This window comes from Oncorhynchus clarkii, chromosome 9 (assembly GCF_045791955.1).
Source record: "Oncorhynchus clarkii lewisi isolate Uvic-CL-2024 chromosome 9, UVic_Ocla_1.0, whole genome shotgun sequence".
NCBI lineage: Eukaryota > Metazoa > Chordata > Actinopteri > Salmoniformes > Salmonidae > Oncorhynchus > Oncorhynchus clarkii.
Genome location: NC_092155.1, coordinates 25,947,349 through 25,961,770, shown reverse-complemented (window position 1 = coordinate 25,961,770; position 14,422 = coordinate 25,947,349). Strand labels below are relative to the sequence as shown.

General features: G+C 43.7%; 1 protein-coding gene across 2 annotated transcripts in view; it reads right to left on the bottom strand.

Annotated features, from left to right (window-relative positions):
• LOC139416135 (regulator of G-protein signaling 12-like) overlaps positions 1-14,422 on the bottom strand; it is a 74,755-nt gene that overhangs the window by 58,957 nt on the left and 1,376 nt on the right. For both annotated transcript variants that reach the window (XM_071164458.1, XM_071164459.1), the window contains exons 2-3: positions 12,177-14,134; positions 9,704-9,820 (exon numbers count right to left, since the gene is read on the bottom strand). In XM_071164458.1, the coding sequence (XP_071020559.1) occupies positions 9,704-9,820; positions 12,177-14,042 (1,983 nt within the window). In that variant the 5' untranslated portion in view covers positions 14,043-14,134. The remainder of the gene's footprint in view (positions 1-9,703; positions 9,821-12,176; positions 14,135-14,422) is intronic.

Below are 14,422 nucleotides of genomic sequence, written 5' to 3'. Positions count from 1 at the left end.
AAATGAAAAGCTGAAATGTCTTGAGTCAATAAGTATTCAACTCGTTTGTTGTGGCAAGTGTAAATACATTCAGGAGTAATTTGATTAACAAGTAACATAAAACGTTGCATGGACTCACTCTTTGTGGAATAATGGTGTTTAACATGATTTTTGAATCACTACCTCATCTCTGTACCCCATACATACAATTATGTGTAAGGTCCCTCAGTCATGAATTTAAAACACAGATTCAACCACAAAGACCAGAGGTTTTCCAGTGCCTCACAAAGAAGAGCACCTACTGGTAGATGGGTAAAAATAAAATAAAAAGCAGACATTGAATATCCCTTTGAGCATGGTGAAGTTATTCATGACACTTTTTACTTGGCTCATCGCTTTCTAGCAACCCCTTGTGGCGGGCCAGCTGTATGCACATTGACTCTGGTCGTCAGTTGAACGGTGTTTCCTCTGACACATTTGTGCGGCTCGCTTCTCGGTTAAGCAGGCGGGTGTTAAGAAGTGCAGTTTGGTGGGTCATGTTCAGAGGACGCATGACACGACCTTCGCTTCTCCCGAGCCCGTTAGGGAGTTGAAGCGATGAGACAAGATCGTAATTGGATATCACGAATTTGGGGAGAAAAGGGGGGGGGGGAAATAAAATAAACATAAATATTAAAATAAATAAACATTTAAAATTAAATTAAATAAATCGTCTTGAAAATCATTGTACCATCTAAACCGCTGTGAAATATATTTTCCACAACCAAAACTATTGCTGTTTCTGCTGGTTTACAAAACCGAAAATAAACTTCTTAGTTTCTTAGACTTGCTTTCAAGTAGAATGATAGATCTATAACTCACATTTCTATGTGATTCTGGTCGGGTCGCACAAAAAGTTCCATATTGCCACTAAGAGAGCTTGAAGAATATTGTACAATTCAGGTGTGCAAAGCTCTTAAACCATGTTCACATTGGCAGTTTGAAGTGACTCAAATCCTATTTATTTGCATATCCGATTGAAAAATCTGTTATTTTTCCTGCAGTCTGAACAGCCAAAAAGCACATGGAATCGGATATTTCAAGACACATTTCAAACCACTGTTGTAGGTGGTTTGAAGTCAGATACAAATCTGATTCCTGTGTCTGAACGGTCAAATCTAATTTATTTGCCCTCAAGTGGTTTTTAGACTGTTATTCGGCATATCTTGTTCTTGCTAGCTACTCTGTTGACAGTTTGACAAGAGCATGTGGTAGCTAACTAGCTTGATAATGTTTACAAACAAATTTGTAAATTTGCTAGAAAGCTAAACAGCTACCTAGCTAGCTGGATGACTGCTGTGGCTAGCCAAAAAGGACTCACTTTGAAAGCTGGGTCCTCTTATCCTTTGAGGCTTTAAAAGGGGTTCTTACTCTATGATTTTGAACATTCAAAACAACTGGGAAATGTCCATGGCAGGCATTGTTGTCACCTTAGCTGGCTACATAACTAATACCTTAGCTCGCTACATTAGCACAAGCATCACCACCAAACTTTGCTAGGTATAGCTCCGCCTTATCTCAGCTCACTGGTCACCATAGCAATACCCAGCCGTAGCACGCGCTCCAGCAGATATATTTCACTGGTCATCCCCAAAGCCAACACTTCCTTTCGCCGCCTTTCCTTACAGTTCTCTGCTGCCAATGACTGGAACGAATTGCAAAAATCACTGAAGTTGGAGACTTAAATCTCCCTGACTAACTTTTAAGTGTCAGCTGCCAGACAGCTCACCGATCGCTGCAGCTGTACACAGCCCATCTGTAAATAGCCCATCCAACCAACTACCTACCTCATCCCCATATTTGTTTTTGTTTTTCTGCTCTTTTGCACACCAGTATTTCTACTTGCACATCCTCATCTGCACATATATCACTCCAATGTAAATTGCTAAATTGTAATTACTTCACCACTATGGCCTATTTATTGCCTTATCCCCTTACTTCATTTGCACACACAGTATATAGATTTTTCTATTGTGTTATTGACTGTACTTTTGTTTATCCCACGTGTAACTCTGTGTCGTTGTTTTTGTCGCACTGCTTTGCTTTATCTTGGCCAGGTTGCAGTTGTAAATGAGAACTTGTTCTAAACTGGTCTACCTGGTTAAATAAAGGTCAAATAAAATAATACATCAGCCTACACCACTGCCCACACACCCGTCATTACTTTGACAACTAGTGTAGCCATGTCAGCAAATGACTGCTGTCTGAACACGCACAAATCCGATTTGGTCACTTGTAACTTGCTGCTTGGACAGTCAGTAGTCCAAAATGTATTTCAAAAACTAAACTGAATTGAGCATTAAGGCTTGCAGCGTGAACAAGGCCTTAGAGACTTACCCAGAAAGACTCACAGCTGTTATCACTGCCTAAGGTGATTCTAACATGTATTGACTCAGGGATGTGAATACCTACAGTGGGGCAAAAAAGTATTTAGTCAGCCACCAATTGTGCAAGTTCTCCCACTTAAAAAGATGAGAGAGGCCTGTAATTTTCATCATAGGTACACTTCAACTATGACAGACAAAATGAGAAAAAAATTTTTAATGAATTTATTTGCAAATTATGGTGGAAAATAAGTATTTGGTCACCTACAAACAAGCAAGATTTCTGGGTCTCACAGACCTGTAACTTCTTCTTTAAGAGGCTCCTCTGTCCTCCACTCATTACCTGTATTAATGGCACCTGTTTGAACTTGTTATCAGTATAAAATACACCTGTCCACAACCTCAAACAGTCACACTCCAAACTCCACTATGGCCAAGAACAAAGAGCTGTCAAGGACACCAGAAACAAAATTGTAGACCTGCACCAGGCTGGGAAGACTGAATCTGCAATAGGAAAGCAGCTTGGTTTGAAGAAATCAACTGTGAGAGCAATTATTAGGAAATGGAAGACATACAAGACCACTGATAATCTCCCTCGATCTGGGGCTCCACGCAAGATCTCACCCCGTGGGGTCAAAATGATCACAAGAACGGTGAGCAAAAATCCCAGAACCACACGGGAGGACCTAGTGAATGACCTGCAGAGAGCTGGGACCAAAGTAACAAAGCCTACCATCAGTAACACACTACGCCACCAAGGACTCAAATCCTGCAGTGCCAGACGTGTCCCCCTGCTTAAGCCAGTACATGTCCAGGCCCGTCTGAAGTTGGCTAGAGAGCATTTGGATGATCCAGAAGAAGATTGGGAGAATGTCATATGGTCAGATGAAACCAAAATATAACTTTTTGGTAAAAACTCAACCTGTCATGTTTGGAGGACAAAGAATGCTGAGTTGCATCCAAAGAACACCATACCTACTGTGAAGCATGGGGGTGGAAACATCATGCTTTGGGGCTGTTTTTCTGCAAAGGGACCAGGACGACTGATCCGTGTAAAGGAAAGAATGAATGGGGCCATGTATCGTGAGATTTTGAGTGAAAACCTCCTTCCATCAGCAAGGGCATTGAAGATGAAACGTGGCTGGGTCTTTCAGCATGACAATGATCCCAAACACACCGCCCGGGCAACGAAGGAGTGGCTTTGTAAGAAGCATTTCAAGGTCCTGGAGTGGCCTAGCCAGTCTCCAGATCTCAACCCCATAGAAAATCTTTGGAGGGAGTTGAAAGCCCGTGTTGCCCAGCAACAATCCCAAAACATCACTGCTCTAGAGGAGATCTGCATGGAGGAATGGGCCAAAATACCAGCAACAGTGTGTGAAAACCTTGTAAAGACTTACAGAAAACGTTTGACCTCTGTCATTGCCAAATACTTATTTTCCACCATAATTTGCAAATAAATTCATTAGAAATCCTACAATGTGATTTTCTGGATTTTTTTTCTCATCTTGTCTGTCATAGTTGAAGTGTATCTATGATGAAAATTACAGGCCTCATCTTTTTAAGTGGGAGAACTTGCACAATTGGTGGCCGACTAAATACTTTTTTGCCCCACTGTATGTAAATGGTCATGGGTGCACCTCAGCCACGCTCAAGGTCCTAAACGATATCTTAACCGCCATCGATAAGAAACATTACTGTGCAGCCTTATTCATTGATCTGGCCAAGGCTTTCGAATCTGTCAATCACCACATCCTCATCGGCAGACTCAACAGCCTTGGTTTCTCAAATGATTGCCTCGCCTGGTTCACCAACTACTTCTCTGATAGAGTTCAGTGTGTCAAATCGGAGGGTCTGTTGTCCGGACCTCTGGCAGTCTCTTTGGGGGTGCCACAGGGTTCAATTCTTGGACCGACTCTCTTCTCTGTATACATCAATGAGGTCGCTCTTGCTGCTGGTGAGTCTCTGATCCACCTCTACGCAGACGACACCATTCTGTATACTTCCGGCCCTTCTTTGGACACTGTGTTAACAACCCTCCAGGCAAGCTTCAATGCCATACAACTCTCCTTCCGTGGCCTCCATTTGCTCTTAAATACAAGTAAAACTAAATGCATGCTCTTCAACCGATCGCTACCTGCACCTACCCGCCTGTCCAACATCACTACTCTGGACGGCTCTGACTTAGAATACGTGGACAACTACAAATACTTAGGTGTCTGGTTAGACTGTAAACTCTCCTTCCAGACCCATATCAAACATCTCCAATCCAAAGTTAAATCTAGAATTGGCTTCCTATTTCGCAACAAAGCATCCTTCACTCATGCTGCCAAACATACCCTTGTAAAACTGACCATCCTACCAATCCTCGACTTTGGCGATGTCATTTTCAAAATAGCCTCCAATACCCTACTCAACAAATTGGATGCAGTCTATCACAGTGCAATCCGTTTTGTCACCAAAGCCCCATATAATACCCACCATTGCGACCTGTACGCTCTCGTTGGCTGGCCCTCGCTTCATACTCGTCGCCAAACCCACTGGCTCCATGTCATCTACAAGACCCTGCTAGGTAAAGTCCCCCCTTATCTCAGCTCGCTGGTCACCATAGCATCTCCCACCTGTAGCACACGCTCCAGCAGGTATATCTCTCTAGTCACCCCCAAAACCAATTCTTTCTTTGGCCGCTTCTCTTTCCAGTTCTCTGCTGCCAATGACTGGAACGAACTACAAAAATCTCTGAAACTGGAAACACTTATCTCCCTCACTAGCTTTAAGCACCAACTGTCAGAGCAGCTCACAGATTACTGCACCTGTACATAGCCCACCTATAATTTAGCCCAAACAACTACCTCTTTCCCAACTGTATTTAATTAATTAATTTATTTTGCTCGTTTGCACCCCATTATTTTTATTTCTACTTTGCACATTCTTCCATTGCAAAACTACCATTCCAGTGTTTTACTTGCTATATTGTATTTACCTTGCCACCATGGCCTTTTTTGCCTTTACCTCCCTTCTCACCTCATTTGCTCACATTGTATATAGACTTGTTTATACTGTATTATTGACTGTATGTTTGTTTTACTCCAAGTGTAACTCTGTGTCGTTGTATCTGTCGAACTGCTTTGCTTTATCTTGGCCAGGTCGCAATTGTAAATGAGAACTTGTTCTCAACTTGCCTACCTGGTTAAATAAAGGTAAAATAAAAATAAAAAAATAAAAAAAAATAAGATATTTCTGGATTTCTGTCATTTTGAATTCAGGCTGTAACACAACAAAATCTGGAATACATCAAGGGTTATGAATACTTCAGAAAGGCTCTGTACATCAACCACTGATCATCACAGTCCTCTGCTGAGACCAAACGGCAACCAGGAAAAACACCAGATTAGGCTAGCCGACAGGACAATCTGGGGCAGCTACGTGTCAGAGGCTCTATTATGTGCAGAAGATATAACAGCGTTTACCGATTCCTGACTCCTATTGCCACTGCTCTGACGCACACTACTGACCACGGAAAAAGAAACACGGCCCCGGCTTCCTGAGCATCAAACGGAGAGAGGTTATCCACAGGCAGGGGTCTCGCCACAACGCCGCTGGAAAGGTCTACCAGGGTCCCATGGTGTCCGCTCATGTCCAGATGTGTGCAGTGACCAATGGCGTCTTATCACATTTTGGATTCGCACAGCGTGAGAAAAGGGCTCAACAACATCCTAAGGAGCTGAGGAAGGAACTTTAGGAGTCAGGAGGGTAGTCGTAGGAAAAGCTCCCCTCAAAAAACACCTTCCAATCCCTGTGTAATGGGATATTCCAATATGATGCAAACATATTAACAAACATGTGTGTTCACCTTTGCTTCTGGAGAGGCTTAGATACGATGACACTTGCAATTTATACGGTGAGGAACAACTAACAATATAAGAAATCTTACAGTTTGGGTGCTTTGATGTAGCTTGTACTTCATGCCCCAGTTTGTCATTCCATATTTTTCTTTACGGAATGCCTTTCCTTATCATAAAAGAGCAGATTACTTATCTATTGCTGTCATCTTCTCTAGCATTGAATACAGTAGCTGATCATGTTACCAGGCAGGATAATAGACATGGAGGTTCCATTACAGGGTGTGGTATTAGGGGGCTTATGACACTGAATCAATGGTTCACGGAATCCAACACAGTGTAAATACAGAGAAAAATAACTGCCTAACCTCTGCAAATAGATTACCTATTATCTCAGCATAGTTTATAATCATATCCCTTATGGCTGAGATCTGCTAGTGCAGAGCCTTTAGGAGGGACTCATTGATCTTTGACTGATAATTCTGTGAAGCTGCTAAACCAGACTGAATGAAACTATGGTGTCTGCAGCATTCAGTCTAGTTTAGCCAGGCTGGTGACGCTGAGCCCTCGGGGTAATGAGCTCTTGACGTGGAAACCAGGGGTGGGTGATAGCCATAGATGAGGATCTAATCCGCCATTAAAACAAAACCTCAAAAAGTAATTACCTGAAACTGACTTGCCTAGTTAAATAAAGGTTAAATAAAATATATATATTTTTAATTTATACCATCAGCATTGGTGAATTTCACTCATTGCACTTATTTCATCATGGTTCCAGGGTGGCTGAAATAGTGACTGCACAAGGAAAATCCCCAAGGACCAGCAACTCCTAAGAAACCCTTAAGTTTGAACTCCACAGTTTCATAACATGGAAATGTACATCTTGGGGAAAACGCTATACTGTAAATGCGAGGCTCTCTTGGCCGAACTGTGTTCAAATTCACTTAGCCCCACTTAGGTAAGTGGGCAGCCGGCCGCTGACCAAAATGCAATTTAGCTCATTGAATACACACAAGTCTTAGTGTTCCAGGAAACACTTTAGGGAATTGTACTACTCTTACTTACTGTTCCCCATTTGAACTGGGGATTCCCATTCAGTCTGTGGCCACCCAAATATAGCATTTTTTGCTTCACAAGTAGCTAGGCCAAAGCTATTTCTGATGTATGTACAAAATAAAATTACAGTTTGCGTCATATAGAGGATCAAATAGCAGGATTAGCCACTACCCTGAAAGTGTCACGTCCTGACCTTAGTTCCTTTTTTAGGTCTCTGTTTTAGTTTGGTCAGGGCGTGAGTTGGGGTGGGCATTCTATGTTTTGTGTTCTATGTTTTATATCTCTATGTGTTTGGCCTGGTATGGTTACCAATCAGAGGCAGCTGGCAATCGTTGTCTCTGATTGAGAACCGTACTTAGGTAGCCTGTTTTCCTATTTTGAGTTTTGGGTGATTGTTTTCTGTTGTGTGTCTGCACCAGACAGAACTGTTTCAGTTTCGTTTGTTCACGTTGTTATTTCTGTGTTCATTAAATAAATATGGACACATAACACGCTGCACCTTGGTCCTCTCCTTCCAACAATCGTTACAGAAAGCCCAATTAAAAAAGGGATGACAAAATGAGCCAGGCCTAGTTATTTAATTCAATGCATGCTTACGTTGGAAAACCCAGTCCTATATGTCAAATGAAATGCTCTTGATGACAAAGTATTCCTAGTATTGCAATATTTTATTTATATCTATAAATGTCATTTGTGTGATGCCCAAGGCAAATGTCCTCGTCGTGCAGACAATACCATGTTGTATCCATTTTATTCTATTGTATTAGAGCTATAAGTGTAGGTAGCAGACTTTTAATGTAGGCCTATAACAGATCCTTTTCTATAGGTTCCTATTATAGTTGTATAATTAAGCAATAAGGTACGAAGAGGTGTGGTATACTGCCAATATACCACAGCCAGGTACTGTTCATGAGCACAACGCAATGCGGAGTGCCTGGATACAGCCCTTAGCCGTGGTACATTGGCCATATACCACAAACCTCAGAAGTGCCTTATTGCCATTATAAACTTGTTACCAATGTCATTAGTGTAGTAAAAATGTTGTCATATCCGTGGTATACGGTCTGATATACCACGGCTGTCAGCCAATTAGCATTTAGGGATCGAATCACCCAGTTTAGAATTATGTGTATCATACAGTTGCTTACATGCCAGCATGTATAGTTAGCATGTGAGGGTGGGCTCTGTAGACAGAGATCATAGCTAATGTGAAAGTCTGTGTGTTCTCTTTATTGATGTCATGGACAGTTTCAACACTTAAAACACCCCGTCTTTCTCCCTAGCCGTCACAGTAGCTGTTGACCCTGAAGAGGCTGCAAGGTTCGAGTGTACTTTGCTCCTCGCAACAGGAAGATTTCCAGATTGTCTACACCAATGACTTCATCGCTGTAGCATAAGCAAATAGTGAACTGGAGCAAATCTTTATATAGTTCCCAGTCCAGGGTTCACACATTGACTGACAATACCATTATCTTCTCTTCACTCCTCTGCAGCGCCAGTGACTCAGAAATCCCTCCGACAGAATGAGCAGAAACCGTTGGTCATGACATCTTAATGCTGTGTAGTAAAAAATGTGCAGCCGTGTTGAGATAAGAAAGTGAATCATGCGTTGTGCTGACAGACGGCTTTGAAGTTGAGTCGTTCGACGACAAAAAAGTGAGCAAAACTAAAAACTAATAAGAAATGTGCTTTACATTGTGTGAGGCTGTTCGGTACAGGTTTATCTTCCAGAGAGGCTTGTTGAAAACCCTATGGAACTTAAACAGAGAACAACAGGCCGCAAGTTTCTGACACTACTGTTTAGTGTGGGGGTGAGTGACAGGGTGTGTGTTTATGCAGTGTGTGTGTATGTATGCAGTGTGTGTGCACGTGTATGCAGTAGGGTATGTGTGAAAGCAGGAGCCAGTAGAATCCCAAAGCAGCGCTAATAGGGGAGAAATGTGGGCACGTCATTCAGTCATTCAGCAGCGCTGCTCATTAGCAAGGCCAAACCAACAGGGCCCATGCCTCGGGCCCACACAAAGGCCACTTTGTGAGCCACCCTCACCACAAGTGTGGCACCAAACTCGAGAATGAAACAGAAATGAAAGGTTAAGAAAGAGCTGAAACTGGAGCAGAACGGAAGGGGGAGGGACGTTCGGCTGAATGTCCAAATTAGACCATCTCCTCTGCATAGAGGTGAACGGCATGATGGAAAAATACCGTTCCCATAAAAGATGGGTACACAGTGTAACAGGGCCATTGTTCAATGCTGTAATATAAAGGCATTGGTACGATAAGCCGGAACAGAGTTGTATTGAATTAAGTCCATTGAGTTGCACCAGATATTTTACTCTCATTCAAATAATTATAATTCCAAAAACTCCAATGGGTTAATACCAGGCAACCCCCTGAGTAGGATGGAGCTAGGTTTAAATGTATATGACTGCAGTTATAAATACTGTACTGGAACTGTATTGGGTCTACCTCCAGGTCATCCAGTGATCGTGCCAGGCTGAGCTTCTTGGGGTGTCCAAATGAGCGACGGCCCGAGAAGCGACGGCCAGAGGAGCGTCCCGTACCGATGCCCCAGAACTTGGAGCCCTGTCAAGGGCAGAAGAGAAATCATAAGAATGAATGGCTGTCTGCCAAAACATCACACTATTACATGGACACAATTGATCTTATCGTGGTTTTTGTCATACTTAGTTATGGGTTATGAGCCTACATAACACCATCATAAACATGACAAAAACATGACATAACACCTTATTAGGTAAGCATTAGGGATTAGTAAATTTATCAATGATCAGTTTAACATGATCATTCTTCTGTCTGGAATACACTTCCGTACAAAATAGACAAGGCTTAAACAAGCTTGCAGTGTTGGGGGAAAATTGGAGAGGGTGATAAGGAACTCCCTGGGCAATTTAGATAATGTAAACCGAGATGATGTAAAGCAACCAAGATTACAAATGTGCTTCCTGCCTTGACCTTAAGGCCATATGCTGTGTCCTTATCTAACATGGGTCATGACACACAACTTTAGGGGCGGCAGGTAGCCTAGTGGTTAGAGTGTTGGGCCAGTAACTGAAAGGTTGCTAGATTGAATTCCCGAGCTGACAAGGTAAACATCTGTCGTTCTGCCCCTGAACAGGCAGTTAACCCACTGTTCCTAGGCTGTCATTGTAAATAAGAATTTGTTCTTAACTGACTTGCCTGGTTAAATAACATTTAAAAACTCCCTTCTGCCAGACAACATAACTCATCATGGCAAATGTGATTGGCTCACAGATTGTATAAAAATAACAGACTGGCCACCCAAGACTTACAGTGAGCCCCATGTGAAACATGGTCAAGCCCATTAGTCTCAGTTTGGCACAATGCTGCCGATTTCACAGACACCAGTTGGGCTGAGGAAGTGAAGAAATTGATTTTCATAAAATTCAACTCCTCTACTACTCATCTGTACCTTAATCTCACAGTTTAACTGCTATATGCTAAATGAGCATGATAAATGCATTTTGCCAGCAGCCCTGTTATTATAATGATGGGTGAAAGCCCAGCCTGTTTGAGCTGGAATAAAGAACTGCCGGTAATTACCATGGTATCACATGGGCTCTACCCTGTAATTTTCTTTCGCTTCCTGTGCAAAATTGTCTTCTTTTTCAGAACAGAGACAGACACGCGATTCATCCCGGAGTATGCACACAGAACAATAACTTTCACTTGGATAAACAGCGAGAGACAAACACAAATGATAAACAGCGCACACATTTTCCACTATCATCAAACTCTGGGAATCTGCTCTCTGCACTGGAAAGAAGAAGAGCAGAAACAAAAACACATTAGAGGGTGGAGAAGGATTCTCTCCATTTCTTACCAGCTTCTGCTTAAATATGCCACTCTGTCAAAGCAAAGTTTCTGTTTTGACAAATGCCTGCATTTCCATGGAACACATCCATCTTTATCTACACTCATACCATCCAATAGTGCAGCCACAGGAGAAGAATATTATAATATCATAATATTATAAAAGGGGGGGGGGGGGGGGGGGTTCCAGAATATCACAAGTTTGGAATGCACATTTCCTTGTGTCAACAAAAAACATAAATAAGTAGCAAAGTACTTCTTCCATGGGGAAAAGCACTCCCACCCCAGCTAGATAGTGAAACAGGGACATCTTGTGGATAATGAAGAAAACAACAAAAAAAGCCTGTTTGGAACTAAATCCTGGATGTGGATTTATGACAATGACATCATTGTGGTATAAATCAACAGGTGGCATTTTTTGCTCAATTCCCAGCCAAATGAGTGGTGAAATGGTGTATTATATTAGGTGTGAAAGTGAATGGACTGTCCACCCTATCAGTGCCTGGCAACTCGACTCCTGCAAACCATTTATTACTTCCGGTGGAATAAAGCTGAACAAAAAGCTAATAGAAACACAAAACCAGATGTATGTTCACACTACACACACGATTGCTGAATACTGCACAATTCCCCACAATATTGGACTATAAATTGTGACTTTCTGTATTATACTTACACTAAAATGTTTATTCTACTGAACCATTTACTTTATGTTCATATTCTCATCTACTGTTGTTGCATTGTCGAGAAGGAACCTGCAGGAAAGAATTTTGCTGGACGGTGTATACCATGCCTATCCCATACATACAACTAATAAAACTTGAAACTCCCTGTAGAATAAAGTTGAACATAAAGCAAAAACAAACACAAAACTGGATGTTAAACAGAAGGGACATGCAAAGGTATTTTTGTTCAGCCTTTGCACAATCTCCTTTATTAACTTTGGGTTAGGGGAAAACACAAACTCTGGCCTATACATTAAGTTAACACACACACGCACGCACGCACACACATAGACACAGCACAGAATCATCAACACAACAACAAATCTCTATCAACACAACAACATTCTCTCTTCTAATCTCACCTTGGTATTAGCATCTCTCCTGGGCTTTCCATTTAGCAGCTCTCCAGATTCTGCTCTCCAGAGTCGTTTGGCCCACTCCTCCCTGGCCTCTGCTGCCTGGTACCTGTCTGGTGGGATCTGGCTCCTGGGGGGTGGCAGGGCATTGGTGCAACCCACCGTGGCTGGTCCTGACCAGCTGTTAGTGGCCGGTGTTGCCTGGGGCTCAGGCTCTCCACCGTGGCCCCTAGGCCACCTCTGCTTGACGCTCATAGAGAACCAGCGTTGACTGCTTCTGAAGGGGCCTCCTCCTTCTGTTAGATTCTGGATCTTACCCACAGGGTAAGGCGGTGGCGGGGGCTTGAACTGAAACTCCAACTTGGGAGGAGGGCCTCCGGATGGGCCGGTTAACGACGCTGGGCCCGGTAGAGATTCAGAAAGGGAATGGGTGCTTCCCGGATTAGGATGACCGTTTAAGTTTAGGCGGCCATTTTGGTGAGCTACTATTTGGGTGAGGTTTGCTTCAGCCTGGGGGTAATCCTCCCATGGACAGCTGGGGAGGTTGCTCCCGGGGTTGGTTCCGTGGGCAACTGGGAAATCCCTGTCCGGTCTCTCCTCAGGGGGGGAAGCGTTTCCGATCCCGCTGTCTCTGTTGCTGCTGGCACTGCCGTTCTTGCAGGCTCTGCTGCTGTTCTGTCGAGTGTGAAGGTGGTGGGCCGACTCTCTGTCCAGCCTGGTTCTAAGCCTCTCCACCGCCTCCCCCATGTCACAGTATAAGACAGACACAAACTGGAGGACGGAGGGGGGTGTGAGGGGGAACGCCTGGCAGCCCTGGGTGTCTGGGGTGCAGTCAAAGCCGAAGCGCCCGGCGATGCCCAGGTGGTCACTGTGGTGGCACAGCTCGGGGTCGATGAAAAAGACATGGCAGGAGGATCTCAGGGGACCATTCTTCCCCACATGGCCACCAGAGACGTGTGCAGTGGTGACCAGGCAAAAGAAGCGCCTGTCCTCGGAACACACAACTCCCACGACAAGGTTCTCAGAAGGGAAGGCTGCCAGGACAGCTCCAGCATCATCACAGAGGCGGACACAGTCGAACATGACCTTTATCAACACCAGCGTGTGGGTCTCCTGCTCAATGCCCATACGTCTAATACACCTGCGGATTACCTGTAGGCAGTCATCCTCTGAGCTGGGGCTGGACAAGGCCAAGATCAGTTCAGTAGAGCCCAGGTAGCCCACCACCATGGCTGTGTTCAGCAAACTCCAGTCTGGATTCACATCGTTCTCCTGGTCATTGAAAACAGAGTCGATGTCTGCCACTTTGGCGGTTTCTTCCTCAGACAGGAAGCCAGGTTGGAATTTGGAGTTCCACGGTTGGGTCCAGTGGGACATGTCCGGTTCTGACAAAGGCCTCGGCTTAAATGGAGTGGCGTTTACTGAGTTACATGACGAGTTGCCAGAGTGGTCCAAAACTGTTCGAAAAACTCCCCCCTTTTGAAAAAGTCCCATTCCCTCTGTTCTAGAAAGCCCTAACTCCTCTTTGCTGGAGGAAGGGTCCACCATGGGCCCGGTCCTGACAAGCACCACCAACCGCAAGGGTCCTTTACAGGTGCCAATCAACTGCACCACAGCCTCGTGGGAAGCCTTTGCGACATCGATTCCGTTTACACTCACTATACAATCCCCCTGCTTTAGTCCCAGCAGGTCTGCAGGGCTCCCCTCCAATATACCACTCAAGAGGCACGGGCCTTGTCCTGATAAGGTGAACCCATATCCTACACGTCCTCGAACGACCTCGACCCCTCTGGCTTCCTGATGGGCGGTCAAATTCAGACGCCTTCGTGCCCTGTCGTTCTGTCCCGGCATCCTCATCCTGAATGTGGACATTTTTCAAATGGAGAGCGTGGGACCTTAATGTCACAATGGAATGTTATCTTTTAGTGCCAACACTGAAGTGTTTTAGTCATCCTGCATAAACACTAAAAGTAGACAAGAGAGAGACAGAGAGAGAGACAGAGAGAGGACAAAGATAAGTGAGATACAGTGTATCAAATATTGATTAAGCATAGGCCTCCAGAATCAATATTCTTAACAAACAGCAACTGTAACACTTATCCTGTGATAATATTATGTTACAAAGTATTTGTTACACAATGTTACAAAATAATAATGATTGCATCAAATGCTTTCCCCCTTCAATTAAAAAATATGTTATTCCACTTCAATAGGCTAATGCTGCACACAATAACAATCTCCATATTTTGGGA